At 54.6% G+C, this 27,723-nt stretch overlaps 3 protein-coding genes across 3 annotated transcripts; all 3 read right to left on the bottom strand.

The window, feature by feature from the left end:
- Window positions 1-2,536: 2,536 nt before the first annotated feature.
- HINT2 (histidine triad nucleotide binding protein 2) lies at window positions 2,537-3,894 on the bottom strand. Its single transcript, XM_070936040.1, has 5 exons — window positions 3,720-3,894; window positions 3,448-3,582; window positions 3,261-3,365; window positions 3,017-3,089; window positions 2,537-2,696 (listed from the first exon to the last, which is right to left on the bottom strand). The coding sequence occupies exons 1-5, from the start codon at window positions 3,777-3,779 to the stop codon at window positions 2,605-2,607; spliced, it is 465 nt and encodes a 154-aa protein (XP_070792141.1). The 5' UTR covers window positions 3,780-3,894; the 3' UTR covers window positions 2,537-2,604.
- A 92-nt stretch (window positions 3,895-3,986) lies between these two features.
- On the bottom strand, window positions 3,987-8,911 carry TAF1C (TATA-box binding protein associated factor, RNA polymerase I subunit C). The gene is made up of 11 exons (XM_070936038.1): window positions 8,489-8,911; window positions 8,327-8,397; window positions 7,949-8,184; window positions 7,699-7,827; window positions 7,490-7,607; window positions 7,285-7,356; window positions 6,836-6,971; window positions 6,559-6,687; window positions 6,129-6,306; window positions 5,865-6,002; window positions 3,987-4,993 (listed from the first exon to the last, which is right to left on the bottom strand). Exons 1-11 carry the CDS (start codon window positions 8,909-8,911, stop codon window positions 3,987-3,989), a joined length of 2,637 nt encoding a protein of 878 aa, XP_070792139.1.
- Window positions 8,912-11,267: 2,356 nt separating this feature from the next.
- FAM221B (family with sequence similarity 221 member B) lies at window positions 11,268-27,481 on the bottom strand. Its single transcript, XM_070936039.1, has 6 exons — window positions 27,016-27,481; window positions 26,394-26,537; window positions 25,900-26,010; window positions 21,283-21,486; window positions 12,209-12,328; window positions 11,268-11,467 (listed from the first exon to the last, which is right to left on the bottom strand). Exons 1-6 carry the CDS (start codon window positions 27,479-27,481, stop codon window positions 11,268-11,270), a joined length of 1,245 nt encoding a protein of 414 aa, XP_070792140.1.
- Between the last annotated feature and the right edge of the window lie 242 nt (window positions 27,482-27,723).

Here is a 27,723-nt window from a genome sequence, read left to right as displayed (position 1 = left end):
ACACCTAACAGGGTGGATTTGATTTAAATCATACTTTTTAAAGAGCAACTGTCATCTCTGTCCCACAGCGGCTCCTCCTCTGACCTGCTCTTGACTCACCGACAGTCCCAATATTGCAGAATATGCAGCCTCCTCATGCTACATAACTAAGCTTCATTTCATGCTGAATAAACTAAATTATTAATGTATCTTAAATAGAAAATTATCTTTAGATTTTTACTCCAAAAGCATTTTATTAAAATAAATTTGATAAAAATAAAAAAAAATATATTAAATTTTTTAAAAATCTGATTTTGATTTTTTTTTTTAAATCAATTTTTATCCACCCTGCACCTAGAGCACCTTCTGTGTGTTGGGTGGGGGAGGAGAGAAAGCAACGGCAAGTCCAACCAGAGATGTGCAAAACCACGTTAACCTTATGGGGCTGACTGTACCCAAACGCACCTATTTCTCCACTCGTCTCATGTCTGTGCAGCCTTTTGGGGAGGCTCCCACGCCCTTCCAATTCCTCTCCCTCCTGGCTGGCTCAGGTCACCTGGAAGGCCAGCAGGTCCATGCAGTGACGATGGGTGGGATGTGCTGGGCCTGAAGAAGACAGCACCCGTTCCCCATTAGAGAGCCTTCCCTACAGCCAGCAGCCTCTTCTAGGGGAGGGCTGCAGAAGTGGTGGCGGTGGGGTTGGGCTAGTTGCAGAGGGCCCCAGAAAGGATGGATTAGGGAGACCCCTTTCAGGCAGGAGCATTGCTCACGCTGGTGGGTAACTTGTGGTTGCTACATTTGATCAATGAAATGAGAAATGGGGGGTGGATGGAGGGCATTGGATTCTCCTTTCTCCAAGGTCCACAAGAGGCAGCCTTGCTCGAGGCTCTCAGCGCCTTCCCTTAATTACTACATGAGCCCTCTGTGTCGGGGTCACCTGTCCATTCGAGGTCAGGCATCCTTACTCTGGCCCACCCGGAGCTTGGCACAAAATGCGCAGTTATAAAATTCACCCTCTCCCTCTTTCTCTTCTACCAAGGCAGCCAGCCAGCAGGTCTCAGCTGGGCATCTTGAACCCGGGATCAGCCAAGTGATGCTATTGAAGGGCATCCCAGGACGTTGAGAGGTTTTGTTTTGGGGGTTGGGGACAAGCTCAGGTGCAACCCTAGCAAGACCGAGTAAAGGTGTTGACCATCCCCAATGTTGGGGACCCTCCTCTTTGGCTCTGAATATGACATTATGTAGTTTGGGGCCACCGCACAATCTGGGGTGGTGGGGTTGTCCTTCCAGGCTCACAGCTGCTGCTTGAAGAGGTGGCGGCGGCAGCCCCGGCCAAGAACCCTTGGCACACTTATCTTGTGCGCCAGTGGCAGCTTTTCCTGGACCAGGAGACCCATGTTGTATCCCCCATGCCTTGGTCAGTTTCAAATGGATTGTTATAATGTGCTCTATGCAGGGCTGCCCTTCAAGACTATTTGGAAATTGCGGCTGGCCCAGAATGCCGTGGCAAGAGCAGTGGCGGCAATGCCCACATGCCACTCATGATCATGAGCTATGCTGGTTATCACGAGAGTTCCAACCACGTCCCCCCCCCCCCCGTGGCCCACAGCCCAGATATCTGAGCAGCCATTGGCCTCCCCTGGCTTATCTCTATCCTTCACAATCTAACAACGTTGCTCTCCCACCGACGAAATAATGTGATCTCAGAGGACCCAAGAAGAGGGTCTTCTGGAACTGCAGCCCCCCCCCCGAAACCAGCTCCCCTTCCGCAACCCGTTTGAGGTCCTTTAATACAAGGGTCCCCAGCCTATGGGCTGTGAGGAGTTTGCAACCGGGCCGTGGAAATGGTTGGCAAGCACGTGCGCATCCTCACTTGTGCGAGCAGCGGGCAAGAGGGCATTCCATTCAAGTGAATGGCAGGCACGTGTGCACACTGTTCGTGCAAATGGAGCTGCGTGCTTGCTGGCTGCTCGTGTGGAACCATGCCCCCTCCCCCCATCCTCCTCAAAATCAGAAATGTTGGGGAACTCTGCTTTAAAGGGCAACACTTCCCAGGCCCTGCAGGCCCTTGATGAACACATCTTTTCTTTTATGTGCACTGAGAGCGTACACACCAAGACAAATCCCTTGTGTGTCCAATCACACTTGGCCAATAAATTCTATTCTACTCTATTCACATGCTGGCCTTCTTCTGCTTCATCTTTTGGGTTTTATTTCTTGATTTTACGGTTTTTATATGCCAAATCATCCAGTGCTGACCAGGCTAGAAATCTGATTAATAAATAAACCATCCTGGCCGCAGAGCAGGGACACCCCCTTCCTCACCCACCAATCCCCAGGTGTCGACTTCAGAATCCGGCCCCAGCTGTGAGTCCCAAGGCGGGGTGTGTGTGTGTGTGTCACTGCCAGCTGGGCTCCTGGGCACTTTGTGTTATTTGAGGTTTCCTTGCCTGACTTTCCAACTCCCCGACCTGATCAAAGCCCCAAAGTCCCCATCAGCCACACTCAGCCAGGGGCAGCAAGGCAACCCTATGAAGAAAGAGGCCCACACAGACCCCAAGGCTCCCTGCAGCCCACCCAGCGCAGGCTTTTATTGAGAGCAGCTCCTGCACAGCACAGCTTTGCTCAGCCGGGCGGCCAGCCCATCTGGCGCCCACCCAGCACATGGAGGTGGAGATGATAGACGGACTGCGCCCCGTGCTTGCCCTCGTTGATGACTGCAAGAGGAAGGAGAAAGGGGTTGGAGGGAGCAGCGTGCAACACCGGACAAGTGCCAGGACCCTTGGCAGCAGGAGGAAGACCCCCCCCCAGGACAACAGTGGGGCTTCCCAGCAGAACTCTGTTTGGGGCGGGGCCTCTGGCAGGCTTTTCCTGGGGAGGGGGGCATGTCTGAAGGCCCTCAGAGGACCAAAGACAGGGAGCTCGGCGGGTGGGCGGGGCTCCCAGAGGGCCTATCCCACCCCCCTTCCCTGGGCTTCAGGAACTATCAGGCAGGGCAGCCGCCCATCCCCGACCACGGCTCCTGCCTCCTACTCACCCACTCGGTAGCCCTCGGACAGGCCTTCCGCCTTGGCGGTCTGGCTGGCCACCACCAGCAAGTGTCCCAGGAGCTGGGGGGGGGAGGGAGATGGAGTGGTGGTCGCAGAGCCCCTCCTCCCGCCAGGCTTCCGAGCCGAGATTAAGAGCCAGCAACCGGGCAGGAGGCGGGAGGCTCGCGGGGGCCGTTCCCTGCCCGCGCTTCACCCTCTGGCCAGGCCGGGCGCGGCCCGATCCCCGCTCACCTGGGCGTCGCTCTCGGCCACCTGGCTGATGCGCGCGAGGGGCCGGCGCGGGATCACCAGGAAGTGCACCGGAGCCTGCGGCGCCGCGTCCCGAAAGGCCAGGCACTGCGAGGGAGGGAGGGAGGGAGGGGGGTGAGCCTCCTGCGCCGCCGCCCCTCCCCAGCCCCCCACCCCCTCCCACGCCCACCTGGTCGTCCTCGTAGAGCACGTGGGCCGGGATGGAGCCGTCCAGGATCCGGCTGAAGACGGTGAGGCCGGGCCGCTCGGCCGCGCGCTGCGCCCGCTCCACCTCCTCGCCCGGCCCGCGCGCCGTCAAGCCCCTCTGCCGGACAGACGGCGGCCGGTCACCCCGCTGCGCCCAGGGCCCGCCGACCCTCGACTGCAGCGGGGACACGAGCCGGGAAGTCCCGCAGGCGAACTCCGGGAAAGGCGCCTCGCCCGCCGCCCCCCTCGCCCTACCTGTCCTGGACGGCCCCAGGCGCGAGCCAGCAGCCCCCTCACCACCACCGCCGCCGCCATTGCCTGTTGGCTCCACCCACTCGGCCAAGCGCAGGCGCACTCCCGCCCCTCTGCCCCTGGCGGCGGGAGAAGGGATTGCAGACCCCTCACACCCCCCCGAAACAGCAAGAGAGGCAGCCCGGCTGAGAAAGCGACGCCTTTATTCGAGAGAGAGAGAGAGCTCCGCCCTGCCCAGGAAGACATCCCCTCCCCCCACCCCCCCCCCCCTCAGAAGCCCATGCGGGCACGTTTCAGCTGGGGGCCCTGGGAAGAGGAGGGACCCCGCTGGCTGCTGCCCAGGCCCGAAGCCTGGCTGGCGGGCAGGTGGTCCTCAGGGGGCTCTGGGGGCTGATCCAGCACAGCCAGGTACCTGCGCAGAGTCTGGCGGCGCTCGCGGGGGATACCCCGGGCACTCAGGCTCTGTGAGGACAGCAGCTCCTGGGAGTCCCCCTGGAAACTGGGTGGCAGAGTGGGTGGAGCCTGGACGGGGGGCTCCGCAGGCAAGGGCGGAGGGGGCCTGCGGGCCCTGCCGTCCCCCAACCAGTCACTGAGTTCTGACTGGTAGCTGGTGGAGGAGGTGAAGCTGCCCGAGAGGCTCCTCGTCCCCCTGCACCGCTTGGCTCGCTTCCGCTGCTCCCTCAGCGCCTGCTGTCGCCGGGCCTTGGTGCCGTCCAGTCTCTCCAGCCACCAGGTCACCCAGTCGCCCGTCCAGGAAGCCGCCAGTCGCTGGTCGAGCTCCCCCGAGGGCTCCTGGGGGGCAGGAGGCAGGGGGACCCCGTTCTCATCCCCCCATGAGCAGAAGAGTCGCTCTTCCTGCATGGCCTTGCGCAGGCAGCGGGAAGCCTCCAGAGAGGACGGGGCGCTCCCCTCCGTTTCCCTTCTCTCTCGGTGGCTGAAGAGACAGCCCTGACTGAGCGTGGCCGGAGGGCACTGCCAATCCTGGGTGGGCGGGGCAGCCCGCTTCCAGGCCCTCAGCCAATGCCGGTAGAGGGCTGCAGCTGCCGGGGCACAAGCTGTCTTTGCTCCGTCTGGAGAAATGGGGTCCTGGTAGGGTCTGCCCACCACAGCACCCCTGGAGCTGGCCTCTGCGTCTGAGTCGGTGTGAGCCTGCCCCTCGGCCTCCTCTCCACTGGCCTGTGGGAGCAGTGGCTGGTAGAAGAGGTCCCCGGCCTGGGAAAGCTGGAAGACCAGCAGTGTCTGGATGCCATCCTGCTGGCCCAGGGCTGCTGCAATGCCTGGATTGGGGGGTGGGGGGATACACAAGAGGAGGTCCATTGATTGGGGGTGGGGGGGAACCAATTCCTGAAGCCCAACTGGCTTTAGTTGGCAGAGGGACAGCTCAAAGGTGTGAGTCAGACATGATATACTGCCCTCCTGCTTGGAGCCAGCTTGAAAGGGGGGGGGACAGTGTTAGGCAGGTACAGCCCCCCCCCCTCTGGAACAGTTTCTCCCAGCACATCTTTTTCACAAGGTCCCTGATACCACCCAAGGAGGACCCCCCTTGCCTAGCCCAGGAAAAGAGGACCATCTGAGGGGAGGAAGTGACTCCTACGAAACATGTCGTCACAAGCTTCCCCCCCACATGGACCCGGCTGTGGAGATGGCAAAGCGTATTAGGAAGAATCACATGTTATACCAGGGTGGGTGGGACATGCTTGACCACACACACAGAAGGGCTGAAGGTAGGTTCTGGGTAAATTGGCAGGAAGAGGAAGGAAGTGGTAGATCAAGGGAAAAGGAGGGGCTGCGCCCTCCGCCCCCCACATACTTATGTGCTTAGCTGGAAGTGGTTCTGGGCACTCAGGCCAGCTCTGGGTTGCAGAACAGAGGAGGGCCCCCCATCCTGACCTCCTTTTCTATGCCAGGTTCTGTTATGTTATTAGCAAGGAGGTGGGGAGGCTAGCCCGGTTCTTGGATCTGGCTGGGGTGGGGGGCGGGGGCGGTGATGGCAGCCTCTCCTCTGCAGCTGCAAGGAGGAAACCCAGAACCCAAGGAGGCTACAGCAGGGGGGGCTGCAGCCTCCTTGGAGTGCAAAACCCGTTTCCCTTCATCTGGCATCCCTCCCAGCCACACCTCCCAGCCGCACCTCCTCGCCCCGGCCACTACCTGCTGTGGGGACGGAGAGACGCTGGCTGAGGGCACTCTGCCTCACAGGCACCTGCACAGGAAAGTGGGGCAGGCATTCCTTCATGGATGGCAGCTTCTGGGGCGCCCCTTGGAGCTGGCAAGGGAGGCTGTGGCCACCTGTGGAGACAGTCCAGCAACCTCAGAGTCCCGCAGCACCCAGGCTGTCCCCACCCTGGCCACTGGGCGTGACTGCCTCAGTGCCAGGAGTCAGTGGAGGGTGCCGGGGCCCCTTCGCGTACCCACCTGAGTACTGCAGCAAGAGCATCTCCTGGGAGTGGTAGGCGCCCAGGAGCACCTTGTGGCTGTGCTGCGGAGGCCCAGCAGGTGTGAGGTGGGCGTAGATGGGTGGCCGCTGCATCATGTGCTCCCAGCACAGGACAGGCACCAGGGGGAAGCGTTCGTCCAGCACAAAGACCGAAAACTGTGGAGGATGAAGGTTGCGGGGGGTGGGGTGGGGGTGTTTCCTAGGCACAGGGACCCTCCAGCCAAGGAACCAACCACCTGCCTCTGCCGAGCCATGGTGGCTGGGCAGGGACAACCAGGGAAGGCAACCAGGGAGCTTGCGCAGGAGGGTGGAGAGGGTGGGGAAATGTCCCAGGTTGAGGCCCCTGGTCCAGCGAAAGACTGTGCAACAGGTGCCCACAACAGCCCACCAAAACACCCCCCAGGTTACCTGTGTGGCCACTAAGTGGTGGAAGGGCTCTGAATGGCCTAGGTATTTAGAGAGGACCAGGCGTTCCCCACGCTGGCAATCTGCTTCAGCCCCCACCTTGAAGAGCTCGAAGTGGCCCCCGGAGGACACCTGGGGGCAGGCCAAGAAGGTCAGCAGCTGGGCACAGCTGCCCCCCAGCCCAGGCGCCTTTCCCAGCAGCCTCTCCCTCATAAGGCAGAAGGGTCGGCAACCAGCAGCACTGCTCAGGGGGCCCCTGTGGGCCCTTCTCAAGCCTCACCCTCTGGTCGAGACCTTTCAGGCCAGTGTGGTCGGCAAAAGTCAGCACTCGTGGGTGGGCAGAAAACTCGCTCCAGCGCCAAGGTGAAGGGTCCCGGAAGAAGAGGCTGTCGCGGTCCTGGTGCAGCCGTTGGAGCCTGGTGGGAAAGGGGGTCAGTCCCTGCCCCTTCGCAGCCAAAAACTGGTCTGCTGGCAAGAAAGCAACACCTTGACTTCCAGAAGCAGCAGGGGCAAAACACGTCCCCCCCCCAAGGCATTTAGGAGAGCCTATTTGACCCATTGGCTATTCTCTCGCCCCCCCCCAATTTGGGCCATAGCTGCTTGAAACTTCTTTCTCCCCCCCCCCCACCTTGCAGCAGAAGAGCTAAGCAACACATTCCCCTTAACGCCTCCAAGGAAGCCCTCCAGTATGGGCCTCCCTCATGAAGGCAGTCAGCCCCACTTGCTCACCCCGTCTCCACATTCCAGAGGTACAGCTCCCCTTCCAGGGTGCACAAGGACAGCTCACCGGGTAAGTGGGGGCTGCAAGGAGACAATGGAGCTGGGGGAGGACAGAGGTCCCTTCACCTACCCCCCCTAGCACCAGGGCACCCCATATGTCCCCCCGGCAGAAAGCTCTGTGAGCCCTGCACCCCAGCCCCCACAGGTCACTTACCTGACTGCAATGGAAGAGCAGGGGGCTTCTGTGCAAACCACCTGCAGAGGTATGGGGGGCTTTCCATGCTGCCGCCTCCAGGCCCCACAGAAATGTCCTGAGCGGACCCCCAGGAAGTCTGGGATGGATGGAACAGAAAGGCCCCCTTCAAGACCGGAAGAGTAGTGGCAACAGAGGGCCAGTACCATCCTAGGAACCGCGGTACCCACCGCTGCCTTCCAGGTGCGCTGCTGCCACTTGTTGGACTGCCCCGTTGAGCTCAAACTGGACGGGACAGCCCCGGAGTTTGGGTCTCAAGGTGCCGCCGGCCGCCGGTCTCAAGGCTGCCTCCTGGAAGCCTGCACAGGCCGCTAAGGAAGAGCTGCACTGCGAAGGGGCCGAAGATGCGCCAGTAGGAGGGCGCCCCCCCCCCCCCGGCCCAGGACCGCCCCACTGCCATCCCCTCGCCACGGAGGATACAGAGCCGGTCCGCGGCCTCCCCGGCCGGGAACACCAAGCAGCCCCGGCGTGGGGGTTCCCTGCGGGCGCCGTCAGGCAGCCAGGCCAAGGCCCCGCCGGTGGGGGTCTCGTCGAAGGACAGGCGTCGCCGCCGCTCGGCCAGGTCCTCGTGGAGCCATTGGGCCACCAGCTTCAGGGGCAGCTCGGACAGCCAGTCGCGGGACAGCGAGGCCACGCCGGAGAGAGGCCGCCCGGCGCTGAAAGGACAACGGAACGGCCGCCGGTCACACGCCCACCGCCCTTTCGTCCCATCCCGAGGGCAGCTCAGGGAAGTAGGCTCGATGGCCGAGAGCAGGTCCCGGGGTCGCCCCCGCCGCTCGCCCCGCCAAAAGCACTTACCTGCCGCCTGGCGTCCGGCCTTCCAGGGCGCGAAGAAGGCGGGTCATCCCGCAGACGCCTCCGGCTCTCCTCTGCGGAAGAGAGCGGGCGGCGGGTAAGCAGGGGCTCGGCAGGGCTCCGGGGAGCAGCCGCCGCCGCCGGCCGCCTCCCGCCAGCGCTCACCCAGTCCGTCGAGTCCCCCAGGTAGACGTGCTCGTGCAGCAGCCGCGCCGTGGCCCCGAAGGCCGCCTCCGGCTGGTCCAGGAAGAGCCGCCCCAGCTGCGGGCCCAGCGCGCTCAGGGCCGAGCCGGCGGACGCGCCGTCGATCGGGGGCGCCGGCTCCGGGGGCTTCAGCGGCAGCGGGGCTAGCTCGGCGGGCAGCCACCTCTCCCGCGCCTCCCGGCGGCGGCGGGGCAAGAAGAGCGGCGCCGCTCCCGGGCCGCCCGCCGCCACGCCCACCTGCCCGCACTGGCCCCAGCCGCCCACCCGCAGCCCGGCCCCGGGACCGTCGCGCCTGGGCGGCCCCGCGCGGAACAGCCCGGGCAGCAGCGCGGCGGGGAAGGCCGCCATGGGCGCGCGCACGTGAGGGACTGCCCGGCCGCGCATGCCCGGAACCGCCGCTACACACTCGCGCCTGCGCCCCCCGGCGGCCAGGGGAGGCGATCTCCGAGCGAGGCGCCTGCAAAGGCCTTCGGCGAGTCTCCGCTGAAGGCGGCTCGGAGCAGGACAGACGGCCAGGGAGGGGGGCGGAACAGCAGCGCCCGGGGGAAAGTGGCCAAGAGCTTTTTTAAAAAAGGCAACACCCAGGAAAGCTTGCAGGGGAAGCGTTCAAACGTTCCTCCGCCGCTCTCCCGAGGGAAAAGTGCTACGGCTGGGCTACCTTGCGCGGTCGACGAAGGGAAACGAACGTGGGTGCATCACGCCGCGCGTTTCCAGACAGCCGAAGCAAGCAGAGCAAAACATTCGCCGAGCATCTCCCCCTCCCCCAATTAGCGCTGTACTTCTCGAGAGGTAAGTTCGCAAAGTAATGCTGACCAGTTTGCGGGGGGAGGGAAGCGGCAGCTCAACCCACAAGCCAGACCGCTCGGTGCTCGGAACCACCAGAACGAAATTTCTCTTCCAGCTAAGCGAAGCTCCCCCCCCCCCCAACTACTTTCTTCCATGCCCCGAAGACAATTCCCAAAGCCAAGCGCAGCAGGCAGCGGGGCCCCAGGATGGACGGCTGATCCCCGCGGAGGCTTCACAGGCTGCCCCTCTCCTCTTTCGGGGAGCAACTTGGACATTCTCTCTCCAGACACCCCGATCTTCCAGGCAGTTCCTAAAGTGGTTCCCAGCCCCCCCCACCCCCCGCCCTGTGCGTGGGGGAGGCTCTGTGCTCACACAGCCCAAATGGCCTTCCAGGATTAAAAGGCTGGAAACAAAAACAACACCAAGGCTGCCTCTGTGGTCCCCCACTCAGGAGAAGCATGGATGCCACTCCTACTTTCGCTGCTCTGTTTCCAGTTGGCAGGCCCAGAGAGCCATGTCAGTTCTAGATGGGGGGGGGGGCTTTGCTTTTGGCAGAAGGAGAGAAAAAGGGGTGGGGGGTTCCCTGTGCAGCCCAGGCAGAGGCCCTTCACTCATGGGAGACTCAAAGCAAGCCACCTAGCCCAGGAAAGTCAACTGCCACCCTTTGTGCGGGAATGACCCAATGACCAGGGCCTGGATTGTGCCCCCCCCTCACTTGGTGGTCAATGAAAGGCTCAGCCAGGGCAGAGCCAGCCAAGGAGAAGAGCTGCCAAGGAGCTCCAGACTTCCCTTCAGCAAATCAGGATTTGCCCTGTATTAGGCTGCTCAGGAGGATGGACGACGCCCCCGGCCCACCCTTCTCCAACTCCCTTATCCAAATGGGGGAGGGCAGGAGCCACTTCCTTGCCTAAACTGAGAGCCAAATGCTGAGCACATCCCTCTGCTAGAGAAAGGCCTTTTCAGCCCAGCCGGTTCTAGCAGGCTTGGATTTCATTTTTTTTTTTCATTTTCATTTTATTTGATTTATATACCGCCCTACTCCCGAAGGACTCAGGGCGGTGAACAGGCACAAGATAAAACACATAGAATACAAAAATTTAAGAGCAGAAGTAAAATCGGATTAAATCAATTTAGTCCAAGACAAATTTAAAACCCCAGGTTAAGGACAAATTAAAATTTATATTAAAATTTACATTAAAAAGAGAATGGGAGAGGTTAGGCCAGACCAGCCTGGTGAAATAAAAAGGTCTTGAGAGCGCGGCGGAAGGTGCGTAGATCCGGGATCCTCCGTATCTCCTGGGGGAGCTTGTTCCAGATAGTAGGTAGCCACACAGAGAAGGCTCTCCCCCTGGGGGCCTCCAGCCGACATTGTTTGGCCGACGGCACCCGGAGAAGTCCCTCTCTGTGAGAGGATGCCCTCTTAGAGGGAGGCGGAAAGCCCAGTGAATGCCCCTCAATGCTGTCAGGCAAGGGCCCTTCCCCTGCGGTCACCATTGGCCAGAGGGCTGCAGCTCCTCAGTCTCATGTGCTGTAGCCTCTCTGGAACTGCACAAAAGTAGTGGGGCCGGACTCCAGCCAAGGCGAGGGCGCCGTTGCCCTGACCCTGGAAGGGCGATATGCCCCCAGGGGAGTGCAGGAGCCCCTCTTCGCAAGTTGGCATCATGGAGCAGTCCCAGAGGGTGGGGCTGCTTTCTGAAGGGGAGGACTGTCTCTTTTCCCTCCAACATCCTTGCAAGGCTGGCAGTGAGAGCAGGGGATGTCCACATGCCGCTGGGCACAGGAGATCCTGCCAGCCCCCTCCCCAGGGAGCAGAACCCCACCCTCAGCTTGGCATCCCCGCTGAGCCTTCCCCCCCTTTCAGGGCTCTGAAGACACAGCCACAAAGACCCCCACAGAGCAATCTCTCTTTATTGTGCCTCCCATGCACAGCAGGAAGCAGGGCGGAGAAGGCGCCTCAAGCCTTCTTGTCGTCCTTCTGCAGGAACCGCCGGGGGCCTGGGGGGGGAAGAGGCAGAGCCCTTGAGTCGGAGGAGGGGGGCAGAGCCTGAAAGGCCTGGCCCTGCAGAGCCCTGGAGGCGGAAGGGTCCTCAGAGCGCCCCGTCAGCACGGCCCCACGCAGCTCGGGCAGCTCGGCAAAGAGCAGATAAGCTTCTCCTGGGGAAAGAGAGGCCACAGGTGTTGGGGGGCCTCTGGGACAGCAGTCTGGGACAGCAGTGGGGATGCGGCCCCGCAGGTAATGGTCTGCATGAGAGCAAGACTGAGGAAATGGGGCAGCTCCTGACCTGGCTCCCATATTGCCCAACCTGCGGCTCAGGGAGTTTCTGCTTCGGCTCATAAGCAAGCCTCCCACCAAGCTGCGGTTGATTCCACCCTCCTGACTTGGGGTGAGGCTGCTTCTCCCCTTTGGGTGGTCTCTGTCCTTGGCTGCAGCTGGGCTGAGCACAGCTCTGAGGTCTGCAAAAAGGGCTCCCAACCCTCTGGGCCCCACAATGCCAGGGCATGGCTGGCTATGCCTCTTCACCTGGGTGGTTTGGGATCCCTCAACAAAGATGACAAGCAGGGAGCAAACCTCGTGGCTAGATCCCTGCAAGGGGATCTCCCTGGGACAGCCCTGGATGATGGTCACAAGCCTCGGTGGAGGCAGAGTCCTGCTGAAGGGGTGAGGAGGAAGGAGCTGGCCAGGGGAGCACCAGAGGGTCTACGGGGAGAGGAAGGAGCTGCGCTGCCTGACACCTCCAGCCCCAAAGGCCTTGGCATCAATGGCTGCTAAGATGCTGGGCAGGTCCTTGACGGTGCCCGCGAGAGGGAAAGACGACCCCCCCCCCAGCTGGAGGACTTGGAGGAAGCCCTGTGGGGGTCGGGAGGGACTGCAACCCTCCCTGCCATCCCCCATACCGTAAGGCCGGCCACCTCTGCGCCGCGTCTCCTCTGACTCAAAGAAGGTTTCGTGCTCCTCCCAGCGTCGGTCGCAGGCCGCACACAGGAAGCTGGAGGTGAAGGCCATGCAGGAGCAGCCTGGTGGGGCAGGAGGAGCACAGGTCAAGGCCAGCACAGCTGGGCACGATGGTGGGGCGGGAACCTGGTGCCTGAAGGAGCCACAGAGCCCTTTGGAGAGGTGCTGGGGGGGGCAGGCGGGGTGGAGGACTTCCCACCCTGCTGCAGAGTTGTTGTGAGGGCCAGCTGAGTTGCACGTGGGAATGATCTTCAGAGACGGGCCAGGTCAGGGTTACTTTGAGGCTTGCAAGCTTCTCCTAATGTAGCCTCACAGTAAAGATGCCCTCATAGTCTAGCTCCTGGACTGGACTGGCTCGTGCAAAACTGAGGGCCTTTCTGCCCTCTTTTCCTTTCACTGTCTGGAAAAATAGGCCAAAACCCTAAGTATTTTAGTTTTTTAACACTCTGAATCCCTAGTTCTTCCTCTAACTGCACTTTTTGATTCTTTGTCATATTCTTTTTTTTTTATTGAAAAGTTTTTTAAAGAAAAACAACAATTTTCCCCAACCCCTTTTCCCACCCACCCGCCCCCACCAACCCTCCCTCCTTCCTCCCCCACTTCCCAGAGCAAAATACAAGGTATTTCAATTAACAATTAAACTAACAACCCCCCCCTTAACCCTTAACTCCACCATAAGTAACATAACTTTAAGATTTAACATTCACTCATAAGCTATTTGATATTTTCTAGTCTGATACTTATTCTGAATATAATCAATCCATCTGCTCCATTCCAACATATATCTTTCTTGAGTATAATCCTTCAAATATGCTGAAATTTTTGCCATTTCAGCTAAATTAGCAACTTTCAATATCCACTCCTCAATAGTAGGCAAAGTCTTTCTTCCAATGTTGCGCTATCAACAGTCTTGCTGCTGTTATTAGGTTCAAAATCAATTTAGTCTCTGATACTGTACAATCCATTGTTATACCCAATAAAAACAATTGCGGAGTAAATTTCAATCTTCTTTTCAAGATATTCTGCATCACCCACCAAATCTTTATCCAAAATGCTTTGATTTTCTTACAGGTCCACCATATATGATAATAGGTTGCATCATCACAGTCACATCTCCAACATTTAGCTTTCACATTAGGATACATACATGATAACTTTTTAGGATCTAAATGCCATCTGTAAAACATTTTATAAAAATTTTCCCTTAAGTTTTGTGCTTGTGTAAATTTGACATTTCTAACCCATATCTTTTCCCATGTATCCATCATCACTGGTTTTCTGAATCTATTTCCAATAATGCATTGTACCACCTTTTAATATGCATTTGACTTTGGTCTCTAATCTGCTTTACCAAATTTTCCTCATGTTGCATAAAACCAGTTTTTTGATCTTCCTTCCATCTAGCTTGAAGCTGACCATACTGAAACCAAGCATAGATTATACCTTCCCCTTTCAATATCTCTAGAGATTTCAATTGCCGTTTACCCCTTTCCATAACAAGGAGATCTTTATAAGTAACCTGCAAGACCTCCTTTCTCCCCTCTCCTGTTCCAACTCCACCCATACCGGACTATGACGTCCTTGGGCATATTTTCGTAAAAGGATTGATGTCTATCGGAAAAAAAAGTAAAGTCTCTTTCCACAGCATTCCTTTCTCGCCAAATCTCTCTCAATTCCATATCTTCCAATATATCAAAAAAAGATTTAGGCAGTTTAGCACGTGTAGATGTCTTAGATAAGCTTTTTTTATCTTTCTGTGTGTCTATTACACCATTCCAATCACCCATCAACATTAAAGATGTATAATCCCATTGTATAATTTTGGTATGTAAAAATTTAAAAAAAATTTCTTGCTGTTGATTAGGTGCATATATTCCAATTAAAAGCATTTTCCCGTTCTGTGTTAATAGTTCAATTGCAATATATCTGCCTTGAGCATCTGCCTCAACTAAATTAGCTGATAATCCTCTTGTGACGTATATGACTAGTCCATTTTTCTTCTCTGGTGCTGATGCCACAAATGTGTACCTAGTCTCGAATTTATCAAATATTTTTGATCTGAAAATTTAATATGCGTTTCTTGCAAGCAAATAACATCGTTCTTAAATTGTTTCAAGTAGTGAAATACTTTTCTTTTTTGTGGTGAGTTTAATCCGTTGACGTTCCAGGATAAAAATTTAGTTGCCATCTTTGGCTCCTCGAAGCTTTAAAAGCATCAGCTGAACATCTTCCTCCATCTTATTCTTTAGCCTAGCCCCACCCACTGCTTCTGTTTTTTGGATTTCTTGAGTTAAGTCTTGAGACTGTTGCATCAGTTGTTTTTTATAAATTGCTCTTGTCAGTCGTTGTTCTCTTGGTAACTATCTTCTTAAGTGGCTCAAGAATTGGTGGTAGACCTCCACTCTGCAATGGATCTTCTTCCAGATTGATTCCTCCAGCTGCAGCTTCAGCATAACACTGGTAAGATCGAACACTGGTAAGGTCGCATATTAAGGCCTACCTAGTGGCGATAGAGACGGCAAAGTCTAACTACTTTTCCGCCTCTATTGCGTCATCAGGGAATCGTCCGGCCGCCCTGTTTAGGGTGACCCGCGCCCTGCTCCATCCGGGAGTGCGGGAGGATCCCTTAGAAGGCAGGGCGGAGGATTTCGGACAATACCTGTATGACAAAATCGCCCAGATCCGGGGGGATTTGGACTCTGACTGGGTAGATCAGGGCAGGGTGACGAGGAATAGTCTTGAGAATGTTATCTGGGAGGAGTTTGATGCTGTGACTCCTGATGATGTGGACAGGATTTTGGGGAGACTTAGTGCGGCCACATGTTTACTGGACCCGTGTCCCTCCTGGTTGGTACTGGCTTCCCGGGAGGTTACACGAGGCTGGCTTCAGGGTGTTATCAACGCTTCGTTGAGTGAGGGTTACTTCCCCACCGCCTTGAAAGAGGCGGTGGTGAGGCCTCTCCTCAAGAAACCGTCCCTGGATCCGGCAATATTGGCCAACTATCGTCCTGTCTCCAACCTTCGCTTTATGGCGAATGTTGTTGAGAGTGTGGTCGCACGACAGTTTCCGCAATTCTTGGAGGAAACATCTTATCTAGATCCGTTCCAGTCGGGTTTCAGGTCTGGGCACAGCACAGAAACGGCATTGGTCGCGTTGGTTGATGATCTCTGGAGGGCTCGGGACAGGGGTTGTTCCTCTGTTCTGGTCCTGTTAGACCTCTCAGCGGCTTTTGATACCATCGACCATGGTATCATGCTGCACCGGCTGGAAGAGTTGGGGGTGGGAGGCACCGTGTTGCGGTGGTTCTCCTCCTTTCTCTCCGACCGGTCGCAGTTTGTGTTGGCAGGGGGGCAGAGGTCGACCTCGAGGCCTCTCATTTGTGGAGTGCCGCAGGGATCGGTCCTCTCGCCTCTCCTGTTCAACATTTATGTGAAGCCGCTGGGTGAGATCATCCGTGGCTTTGGGGTGAGATACCACCAGTACGCTGATGACACCCAGCTGTACATCTCCACCCCAGGCCACCCCAACGATGCCCTTGAAGTGATGTCCCAGTGCCTGGAGGCTGTACGGATCTGGATGGGGAGGAACAGGCTCAAGCTCAACCCTTCCAAGACTGAGTGGCTGTGGCTCCCGGCATCCCGATATAGTCAGTTGACTCCATCACTGACTATTGGGGGCGAGTCATTGGCCCCCACAGAGAGGGCTCGCAATCTGGGAGTCCTCCTGGATATGCAGCTGTCCTTGGAGGAACACCTGACGGCTGTAACCAGGGGGACCTTTTGTCAGGTTCGCCTGATTCGCCAGTTGCGGCCCTTTCTTGATCGGGATTCCCTGTGCACAGTCACTCACGCCCTCGTCACCTCTCGCCTTGACTATTGCAACGCTCTCTACAAGGGGCTCCCCTTGAGGAGCACCCGGAGGCTCCAGCTGGTCCAGAACGCAGCAGCGCGGGTAGTGACGGGAGCAGCATGGCGCTCCCATGTAACACCGCTCCTGCGCGAGCTGCACTGGCTCCCAGTTGTCTTCCGGGTGCGCTTCAAGGTGTTGGTTATCACTTTTAAAGCGCTCCATGGCATAGGGCCTAGCTATCTTCGAGACCGCCTGCTGCTACCAACGACCTCCCATCGACCCGTGCGCTCCCACAGAGAGGGCCTCCTCGGGGTGCCATCAGCCAGACAATGTAGGCTGGTGACCCCCAGGGGGAGAGCCTTCTCTGTGGGGGCACCTACCCTCTGGAATCAGCTCCCCCCAGAGATACGGAGAATCCAAGACCTCAGTGCCTTCCGTCGCGCCCTTAAAACCCATTTATTTAAACAAGCCGGGCTGGCTTAAGATGAAATTTTTAACTGTTTTTTAAATGTTTTAAACGTTTTTAATTGGTAATGAGTTTTAATTGGGCCAAATTTATATATCTTTTAATTGTTTTTAATATTTGTTCTGCATGTTTTTTAATCTGGCTGTACACCGCCCTGAGTCCTCAGGGAGAAGGGCGGTATAGAAATCCAATATAAAATAAAATAAAATAAAATAAATACGTTTGTATCTGCCTTCCATCTTTCTCTTGTTGTATCATCTCCATTTGTTTTCTGCTCCCCCCTGGCGAGGGTGGGTGTCCAGCCTTTAAGACATTGACATAAAAGTCCTTTGCCTTCCAAACTGTGTTTAAACGATGTCTTTCCCCACCGTGGGTCACTATTAAGCCATATGGAACATCCTATCTGTACTGCATTTGCCGGTTTCTCAATTCATTCACCAAAAAACCAAAGTCCTTTCTGCCTCTTAACATTTTAGGGGGAATCTCTTTCAAAACCACCAATTCCTGTCCAGACACTTGGATCTTATTCTTGTATGAAGCTTGCAAGATATCATTTCTGATTCTCCTAGTTGTAAAATAAATCACCACATCTCTTGGTAGCTGCCTTTGTCTTGCCAACCAGGAATTGACCCTATAAATTTTGTCAATTTGAAAAGCCACATGTTCTGAACTTTCATTAAGTATCTCTGCTATAGCATTAGTACAAATGTCTTTTAGATTTTCACGGCTATTTTCTTTTAAACCTCTGAGTCGCAGGCAGGGCCAGATTTAGATGAAAAGAGGCCCTAGGCTATTCCACTTATGAGGCCCTTTCACCTATAGTGAAAGTGTAATTTTAATTTTGCTAACAATTTGAATGTAAGCCCCTCTTGATCTTGAGGCCCTAGGCTGAAGCCTAGTTAGCCTATAGGAAAATCCGGCCGTGGTCTCAGGGCAAATTCCATTGATCTGTATTGTAACATAACCAATTCATCATCCACCTTCTCTGTTTTTGTCATGATTTCTCCTACTTTAGTTTCCAGATTTATATTGGCTTCATCAATTTAAAAGAAGCCTCTTGTGTCTGTGTGTCAGCCGGAAGTTGTTGCTTCTGTGTCACCACTGACACTGCAGGAGAACCTCCTCCCACTTTAGGAGTTGCTGGCTTAACTTGTTTAGCAGCCATTTTATTTTAAAAAGTCTTATTCCTTTTTACTGCCACAAAATTTGCAAACAATCTTCAAAAGTCTAATTCAAAATTTTTCAGAACAAATAATCTCTTTTCTCCAATGAGTTCTCAGTTCCCAACACTTTCCTCTTTTAACGCAGAGCTCTCAGCAAGCACTTTCGTTACTAACTTTCACTTTCTGCTCCGCTCATAACGGGCGTTCCCTCCAGCCTCCAGCTCAGGAAAATTCCGTTTGAAACAATGTACACAGGGAGTTAAGCTTTGTTACTTTAAATGCTTGCTCTCTTGCTTCCGCTCTGTCTGCTTCTTTAACAATCAATTGAACTCACATTTCGCTGGCAGAATTGGACGCGACGTCTGGCCCTGGCTAAGCAGAGTCGCCACGGATCCGGAGCGTTGGGTGGGCTGAACTGGGGAGCTCTCACCCTCCAAGCCCCTGGCTTTGTTCCAGGAGCTTTCGGGGAGCTCTACTCACCCCCACCGGCTCTCCTCTCCTTCTTCTCCCGAAGGAGAGTTTTTTCAAACCGCCGGACAGCTGTTTAGCGCTGTCAGGGCAGTTTTACGAGATCGCGAGGCTGGCGGTCTATGGAGACTGTCCCACAATGTCCACGGAGCCAACCGGAAGTCCGATTCTTCATCATATTCTTAATTAGGATCTTGGTTTTATCTTTATTTAATTTAAATCCCGCTACTTTCCCATAAGCCTCCAACTCCTGGAGCAAGATTGGTCCCGGTTCCAAAGGTTCTTCCAAGACAAATATCAAATCGTCCGCAAAGGCTTGGCGCTTAAACTCTTCCCCTCTGGTTCTTAGCTCTCTAATTCCTTGGTTCCTTCTGACCTCATTCAATAATAGCTCTAGGGTTAAAATAAATAAAAGTGGAGATAATGGACATCCCTGTCTAGTACCTTTACTTATATCAATTTTTTCAGACTCCTCCCCATTAATAAGTATTTTCGCTGTCTGTCTTGCGTATACTGTCCGGATTGCCCTGGTAAATCTTAGGAATTTGGCTTTCATCTAAATGCTCAACCATTAAAGAAGACAACTACCAAAAACTACTTGGTCAAACTAAAGAAATGCTGGAAGGATGGAAAGGTTTACAGTTATCATTATTAGGTAGAATTGCAGTAGTTAAAACGTATATCCTGCCTAAATGGATTTTTCTCTTTCAGACAGCCCCAGTTTTATTAGATACAATTTTTTTTCAATCTTTAGATCAATGTATACGTAGATTTGTATGGCAGAACAAAAAACTAGGATTAAATTGAAAATGCTTCAAGAATCCCCTTCCAGGGGAGGATTTGGCCTACCTAAATGGGAGCTTTATCATCAAGCAGCTGTCTTAAATTGGATCAGAGACTGGATTGCATTGAGGAGGAGGAGAATCCTTAGCCTGGAAGGCTACAATTTGCAACAGGGGTGACACTAATATCTGAGTCAGGAAAGGCCCAAAAAAGATAAATACTTTATGGACCACTTTATCCGAAAGGTTTTGATGACCGTATGGGATCGAATAAGAAATAAATATTACCTGATGACTCCGATTTGGCTTTCCCTTTTAGAGGCGATGATACACCCGACTTTTTATAACAGAAATAAACCATTAATTTACCAAGTTCTGTTGGATCCTTCAGGCAAAGTAAAATCTCGAAATACGCTGGCGGAATTAGGCTATGAGCTAGATTGGTGGTCACACAATCAGATCCAATCTAGGACAGCTCAGGACAAAAACAAGGGAGGAATCTATAATTCCCTACAGGAACCTGATAAGATCTTGTTGGGGAAGGATGAGAAGGTATTATCCAAACTGTATCAATTCCTCTTAATGGATTGGATTGGAGAGGAGGTCATCAAGGACTCAATGACTGCCTGGGGGAGAAATTTGGGATACTCGATAGAACTTGAAAAATGGGAAGAAATTTGGGGGAAAACCTTAAAATTAACTATGTCGGTTTCCTATAAGGAAAATATATACAAAATGCTGTATCGATGGCACCTGCCCCCGGCTAGATTATCGAAGATGTTCCCGGGAACCTCTCCGGTTTGTTGGAAATGCAGCGCCGCTATGAGAACTTACTTTCATAGTTGGTGGACCTGTCCCCGAACAAAAGAATATTGGGCTAAATTCAAAAATAGATTTTAGAAACCATAGGATGTAGAATAGATTTGAACCCGGAAAAGTTTTTACTAGGCATGAAACCAGAGAACTTAAACAAATCTAATTGGTATCTCACTCTCCACATCATCATTGCAGCCAGGATCTTGTTCACGCAAGAATGGAAATCCAAAAATATTCCATCGGAGGCTATGCTAATTGCAAAGATCATGGACTGTGCAGAAGCAGACAAGCTTACTGGACTTTTGCGAGATAGACAAGAATCGGGGTTATATAGGAGCTGGGACAGATGGTATGCTTGGCTGAAAAAAAAGAAACCTTAAGAAGAATGAAAATATTAACCTTAATGTGAACGTGGGTAAATATTTATAGGAGCATTGCATGACAGTTGAGAATTTTTTCTTCTGGATAAACTTTTCTTTCTTTTGATGAGTTGGTTTAATGGAGGTTTGTACTTTCTCTAGGCGAAAATTGATACTTTAAAACTCTATATGTATTATATTACTCTCTGCAATTCTATCCGTATTGTTATACTTTTTTTCTGTATTTTTTAATAATTTTCAATAAAAAATTTAAAAAGAAAAAAGAAAAATAGGCCAAAACCCCCTGGCCAGAAGGCAGGAAGGGATGCCGAAGCCCCCGGGAAGGTCCTGAGCTGGCACCGATTGTGAGGGTAGCCTCTTTGGAGTAACTGCCCCAAGTGACCTGGTCCTGGCGAACAGTTTCAGGTGGCCGTGGGAGAGGCTCCTTAGCCGTGCAGCTTGGGGAGATGGTGCCGCTTTGGCATTGGCAGGCAGCCAGGGCCACAGAACACAAAGGTCATTTATGCCTGCCAATTGGGGAGAGGGCTCTGTAGTGCCAGTGGCTGGAGGAGGATTTGAGCCTGGACTGGCTGGAGATGACATTGCCTTGGTGAGAGATGGGGTTCATGATGAGCAAACCCTGGAATAAGACCAAATGGGGCTGGAAGTAGAGGAGCTGGGTGTATTGCTTTGATAAGATGGTAGAGGTAAAAGGAGTGGAGAGGGTGGCCTTGGCAGACAAAGGGAAGGGCAGTTACCAAAGCGATGATCACTTAAAGGTGGCTTCAACCCAGTCCAGACAGCCCCCTAGCACAATTCTCAAGAAGCTGAAAGGGAAGAGAGGAAACACACTTGGATTGCAAGACACGGCCGTCAGCCCTAGTAGAGAGACCAGACTAAGACACAGGTGCTCTGTAGAGCTGAAAGCTGCTCTTATTAGGATAGCCGTAGCCACTGGGGATTGAATTCCGGAGGTGCTCGGCCGCCCCAGGACATTGGGGCGCATTCTCTCTGCTCGAGGCCAGGAGCCAGCCTGCTTCCTAAGAGGAGGAAGGGGCCCAGACTGGCCAGAGAAGCCAGCAGCCTGGGGTGGCGGGCAGTGGGGCGCTCACCTCGGACACAGCACCCCCGTGCTCCGATGGGCGTATGTTCCTCGTGCGTGTGCGTGCACCGGCATTTTGCTCGCCAGGCTGCCACATCAAAGCCAGTTCTTCGCCGAAGCCAGAATTCGCCCACCTCTTCCGGGCATGAAGGAACAAACAGGAATCCCTGGCATCGGCAGTCTGCCACAGTGCAGGGCACAGTGGCTCGTTTCTCTGAAACACAGAATTGGCCATCAAAACAGGGAAGCCGGAAGGAAGGATGGCAGGTCGCCCAGCAAAGCAAGCAGGGGGTTTCCCCAAAGCCGCCTCTGGAGGGAGAGAACCAGTGGTGAAATGTAAAATTTGTTACTACTGGTTCTGTGGGTGTGGCTTAGTGGTGGGGTAATGTGACTGGGTGGGCGTGGCCAACTTTTTAAAAAACTTTTTAAAAGCATTTTTTAAACCCTATTCAGGCGAATAGGTTGTAAAAAAATGCCTTTAAAAGGTTAAAAAAAAGGCTCTGACAATCACAGCTGTGGCGTGCAACAGCCAGAGCCTTTTTCTTACCTTTTAAAAGCAGAAAGTAACGACAACCGGGCGGGTGGGCGGAGCCTCACGCCGCCTTCGCTACCACTTCTCCGAACCACCTGCCACAATCGCTACCAGATCGCCCGATCTGGTCCAAACCGGGAGCATTTCACCCCTGGAGAAAACCCCTGGGCAGGGAGACACCCCCCCCCCCAAGCAGGAAGGCAAAGGGCCCCCTGAGTTCGCGCATTCAGCTTTATTTTAGACAAGATCTGGTATTTGATATACCATGTTCTGCCAGGGAGCAGAGATGCTCAATTCTGAAGACCCAGAGATCTGACACTGGACTCCCTGGAACAGAAACGGCCACGGGGACCTCCAGGAGTCGGCAAACAGCAACACTCGGCTGCTTCAGAGGCTGCTCTGCCTTCTGCCCATTTGGGAAAGAGGGCACGGACTGCCCGAGGCCAGGCCTGCTGTCCCAGGCACTCAGGCCTGCAGCACAGGGTGGCCTCGCTTTCCATGGCCCCTTGGATGAATCCCTTCCATCTGAGAAAAGGCCCAGATAGATTTGAGGTGGAAATTTAGTTACAGGTAATCCTCAATTTATATCCATAGCAGAACCTGCCTGTTACGGTTATGAGTCATGATGGGAATGAAACCGGCCATCATGGGCCTGACCTGATTTCAGAAGCATTTTCTGTGGTCGTCATTAACCCAATCACTGTGATCATTAAGCGAATCCTCAGTCATTAAACAAATGCCATGGTCCTTAAGTGAACCCATTATTCACTATGGGGCATTTTTGCCAAAAACATTGTAAATTGCAGTCACATGACTGGAGGATGCTGCAAATGACAATAATCCAAGCCAGCCGTTGAGTGGCCAAAATGTGGCCACGTGACCGTGGGAAGCCTTTGGGACCAGGTCATGGGTGCCTTTGGTGGCTCCATCAGAGCTTTGAATGGTTGCTAAGCAACCGGTCGAAAGTCCACTACCTGCCCTTACTTAAAGATTTATATGGGGCGCATCTCGCGCCACAAAACTCTGGGCACCTAACAGCAGTTATGACAACACAAAAAATAAAAACAATGCAATAAGAGAATAAGAACCAGACCCCTCCCCCACTCCATCAACGACACTCGGTCATCCGTAGGACACCCTGGGCAGCAGCCGTGCCACACCAGCGGCTGGGGAGGGGGGCAACCCAGCTCTTGGCCGTGTTTTGGAAGGCTAAGAGGGGAAAGGGGTTCCCCAGGGCTTCCTGGGGGGCTTCCCAGGTCACACAAAATGGCAAGATGCTGGAGCATGCCCGCTGCACCCAGGCTAGAGGAATGGCAGCCATCCTTAGGAAGGGGCCGATGACCTGATTCTCTGCTGCTTGATGCATCGAGCCTGATAGGGATGGCACCTTCGGTTGCACCCAGAAGGAAACTGGGAGCTACCGTGAAACATGGCCAAACTGGGAAGCGCCCAGTACAAGTTCTGGACCGGGTGTAACTTCCAGGTGATTTTCAAAGACAATCTCCTGTCCAGCGTGTTGCAGTCGTCCTGCCAGGAAGTGACCAAGGCACTAGTGACCGTAAGCGATGGGCCCCAGTCCAGGAATGGCCTCCCCAGCCATGTCTTCCACCTGCTCCTGCAGCGGGATCTATGAGTCCAGGAGGACTCCTGCATTATGCGCACTGTCTGGGCTGTTTGGGGTTGCAGGCACTCTGGGAAACTGCCCTGTGGGCTTCAGCAAGGGACAAAGGCCAGCCATGCACTGGCAGAGCCTGTGTCTGCTGCAGTGAGGCATGTGCCAGAATGGCCAGCCCCGTCTCCCATGAGCTGCGGGGTGCGTAGTGGAAGCACCCCAGAGAGCCAGTCTGCGGGCTTCAGCAGGTTCAGAGCTGCTGATCCTTGCAAGGCTTTGAAGGAGGAAGGCAGGGCTGACAGCAAGCAGCGACCCTGCGAGTAGATTCCACCAGCATCCGGCTTGCCTCCAACCCTCGCTTAAAGCCCTCAGGCTGGTTCTCCAGAACTGCATCCAACACGTGTGGCACCTCTGGACGCCCACTTCCCTCCGCTTCTGCCACCCCCCCCAAAGAGCTCCTCCCACACGCTCTTCACCTGCAACAGAGAGCACCCCACCTCTCTGTTCCACTAGTACTAAGGTCTGAAGCACCCACCATGGCACTTCCAGGTTGAAAGGATTAGCTCGTGACATCACTGTTTCCCAGGGGACCCCAAGGGGGCTCTTTTTGTTGCCCTGTTACCCCTCCCTCCAAGGTGGAACCTTTTTATCTGCTTCCATTTGCATACTTTCGGACTGCTGCGTTGGCGTTGATGGACGGGGGCGGTGAAGCAAAGGCGAATGTGGCAGAATTGAACCGTGAAGTCCTGGTGTACAATGGTGCTATCCTGGAATTGCCATCGCTAAGGAGCGTGGTTAATAGTCATTGTAAGTCAAGGACTACTTGCAGGGAGTTCCAGTTAAGTGTGAAAGGACATTAAAATAGATGCAATTTACATAGACTTCTGTAAAGCTTTTGATTCAGTGGTACACGACAAATTACTTCTAAAACTAAAACCCTATGGCATTTCTGGACTCCTACATGAATGGATAGCTGACTTCCTGTCAAACAGACAAGTGGTCAAAATAGGAAGTGCTCTATCAAATCCTGTACCTGTTAATAGCGGTGTTCCCCAAGGCAGTGTTTTAGGTCCAACACTCTTCATACTTTACATAAATGACCTCTGCGATCATATTAAAAGCAACTGTGTTCTCTTTGCTGATGATGTTAAACTATTCAACACCATCGACAATGCAACTACCCTTCAAAAAGACCTTGACTATGTGTCAGATTGGTCTAACAAGTAGCAACTTCAAATCTCAACCAACAAATGCACGTTGGCAAAAAAAATCAAAACATAAAATACAAATTGGATGGACATGACCTTGTAGATGACCCTCACTCTGTCAAGGACCTTGGAGTACTCATTTCGAAAGGTCTAAGTGCCAAAGCCCACTATAACAAAAAGGCATTAGGAGTTGTTAACCTAATCTTGTGTAGCTTCTTCTCTGCTAATATAGTACTACTAACTAGAGCATACAAAACATTTGCTAGACCAATTCTTGAATACAGCTCATCTGTCTGGAACCCGCACTGCATATCAGACATAAATACAATTGAGAGAGCCCAGAGATATTTTACGAGAAGAGTCCTCCATTCCTCTACCTGCAATAAAATACCTTATGCCACCAGACTTTAAATTTTGGGCTTAGACAACTTAGAACTACACCGACTTCGGTCTGATCTAAGTGTAGTATATAAAATTATCTGCCACAATGTCCTACCTGTCAATGACTACTTCAGCTTCAACCACAACAATACATGAGCAAATAATAGATACAAACTCAAGGTAAACAGCTCCAAACTCGATTGCAAAAAATATGACTTTAGTGTCAGAGTGGTCAATGCCTGGAATGCACTACCTGACTCTGTGGTTTCTTCCACAAACTCCCAAAACTTTAACCTTAAACTGTCTACTGTTGACCTCACCCCATTCCTAAGAGGTCTGTAAGGGGCGTGCATAAGTGCACCAGCGTGCCTTCCGTCCCCGTCCTAATATTCCTTTTAACTCTATTTTCATGTATTCAAATTATGTTTATACTTTTACCTCTTATGTTATATATGCTTGACAAATAAATATATAAAAATAAAAAGAGCAAAAACATGGTGTCTGCTGGAGGATCTGTGTCCCTCTATGGGGGCAAAAGAGCAAGATCTAGGAAAGGCACGGCCCGATTCCTCCCAGCTTTCTGCTTATTTGATGGCTGTGTGTATTCGGGAAACTCAGAAAATCTGTGCCAGGCAAACCTTGCAACCCAGGAACTTTCCTCCCTCATTTCCCCAGTTGAAAAAACACCTGGGAAGTGGGAGCTGTCGGGGTGAGCAAAGGGCTCTAGGAAGGAGGCCTTCTTGGCAGATGCCACAGAGGACAGATATGGCAACTGCCACAGTATGTGCCCCTCCCCTATCTGGGTATCCTGAAGGCATTTGCCATTTTATGCAGGATACCAGGTGCCATCCTCAGCCAGGCCCTCTCCAGCCCATCTCCTGCTCTGCTACTCACCCACGTACACCTGATGCAGCTTCAGCAGGTGCCCACAGAAGCACTTGGACTCATCCCCCACCCGGAAACAATCCCAAAGGTATTCAGGGCAGCGCCAGCCGATGTAGAGACCTGAAGAGAAACAGATGGGCATACTCAGTAGGTGGGCTTGCAGAGGCTGGGAGTGGGGGCTGTTGCAGGGCCTTGCCCCAGGCAGCTCAAATCCCACCCAGCAGCCTCAAAACTCCTTCCTCTCTCTTGTCAGGGGTGGTGATGGAGGGACATCCAAGACGCCAGTCTGGGAAACGGCTTGGATTCTGCCCAGGGTTCCCCCCTCCTCCTCACCAAAAGAACCAGAGCATGCCGGTTGCTGCTTAGATAGCAGATCCTGGTTACAATGCCCTCCTGCTCAGAATTAGGTGAAGACGGTCCCTGCTGAGGCTTGCAGCTGGTACCATGGCAGAGGCACCCGGGGCCTGCCCTCCATGGGTCACTGCAGGGAGGCTCCCACCCACCTGTCTGGAGGGACTTGAGGGCCGCCTCCTTCTCCAGGTGGAAGAGCTCCTTGGTGCTCTTGGCAAATTTCTCTCGGTGCATGGCCTTGGCCACCGACACCAGCTCCTCCTTCTCGGCTGGCACGATGGTCCTCACCGTGTAGCCTGTGGGGAGAGCAGCCGGCTCAGAAGCTTCCCCATCCTGGCTTCCGGTTGCTTAGCATCAGCTGCCTTCCCCGTTGGGCTCCAGGAGATGCCTTCGCCCCCACTGCTGCCCCCCAGCCCCCCTCCCCTTCTCTCTGCCTGCCTGCTGCTTCAATTGCGGGTGGGGAAGGAGGCTGTGGGGCTGTGGAAACTGCTCTCCTGCTTCGGCTTTCTCCTCGAGGGCGCCCCCCTTCCTTCCCTTCACCGAAGCTGCCTACTGGAGGAGAGGGGACCCCTGTTCTCCTCTGCTGGGCTGGAGCCTCGGAAAGAGACCACCCGCTTCGCTGCCGGCCTCCCCGCTCTTCCGCGGCCAGAGGCCAGCCCGGCGGCCGAAGGGAAGCAGCGTCTGGCACCGGCGCTCTCTCCTCTCCCTCCCCCTCCCCGGGCCCGGATGCGCTTCCCGCCGGCCCGCTCGCTGCCCTGGCCGACTCCCACTGACTTGGCGCGCCCTTCTTGGCCGGCAGGCCCTTCTTTTTGGCTTTCGGCCGCTCGCCCTGCTCCCCGCGGCCTTCCGCCTCTTCCAGCCGCCGCTGCGGCCCGTCGGAGGGCGCCTTCCAGGAGAGCGACGACGGCGAGAGCGAGGCGAAGGTGAAAGGGGAGCTCTCGAGCGGCGCGGCGGAGGGCTCGCTGGGGCTGGCGCTCTGCGGCTCCGGCCACTCGGACGAGGAGGGCAGGGAGGGGTCCGGGAGCTCGTCCTCCCCCTCCAAGGAGCTCGAGCGCGGCAAGACCGTGTCCTCGTCGCTCCCCAGGGAGGTGGAGGCGGGCGGAATCAGCTCTTCCTCCACCTCGCGAGCCGTGGGCGACGTGCTGCTGGGCGCTGCCTCCTCCTCCTCCTCCACCGCCGCCGCCTGCCAGGACACCGCCGGAGGCAGCGAGGCCGCCGCTTCCGTGGGTTCCGCTTCCATGCTGGCTCTGCGGAATACAAGCACGGGAGGCGATCGGGCGGGCAGAGGTCAAGACGGCTCCCGCCGGGCTCTCCCGCTGCCTATGGGCGCTTGGCGTGCAGCCGATGGTGCAGAGCCACCTATGGGCTCCCTGCCGCTGGGCTGCGCGTCTTGGCTTGCAAACCCTCGCCATCTGCCGACGGCCGGGGCCATAGAGCTCTTTCCCGGCTGCGCCCCGAGGGGCTTTTTGTTGCGGATGCGGT

Source organism: Pituophis catenifer, unplaced genomic scaffold (genome assembly GCF_029215685.1).
Source record: "Pituophis catenifer annectens isolate HBS135680 unplaced genomic scaffold, rPitCat1.0.hap2 SCAF_2, whole genome shotgun sequence".
In the NCBI taxonomy this organism is placed as follows: domain Eukaryota; kingdom Metazoa; phylum Chordata; class Lepidosauria; order Squamata; family Colubridae; genus Pituophis; species Pituophis catenifer.
This window is presented reverse-complemented; position numbering and strand designations above follow the sequence as displayed.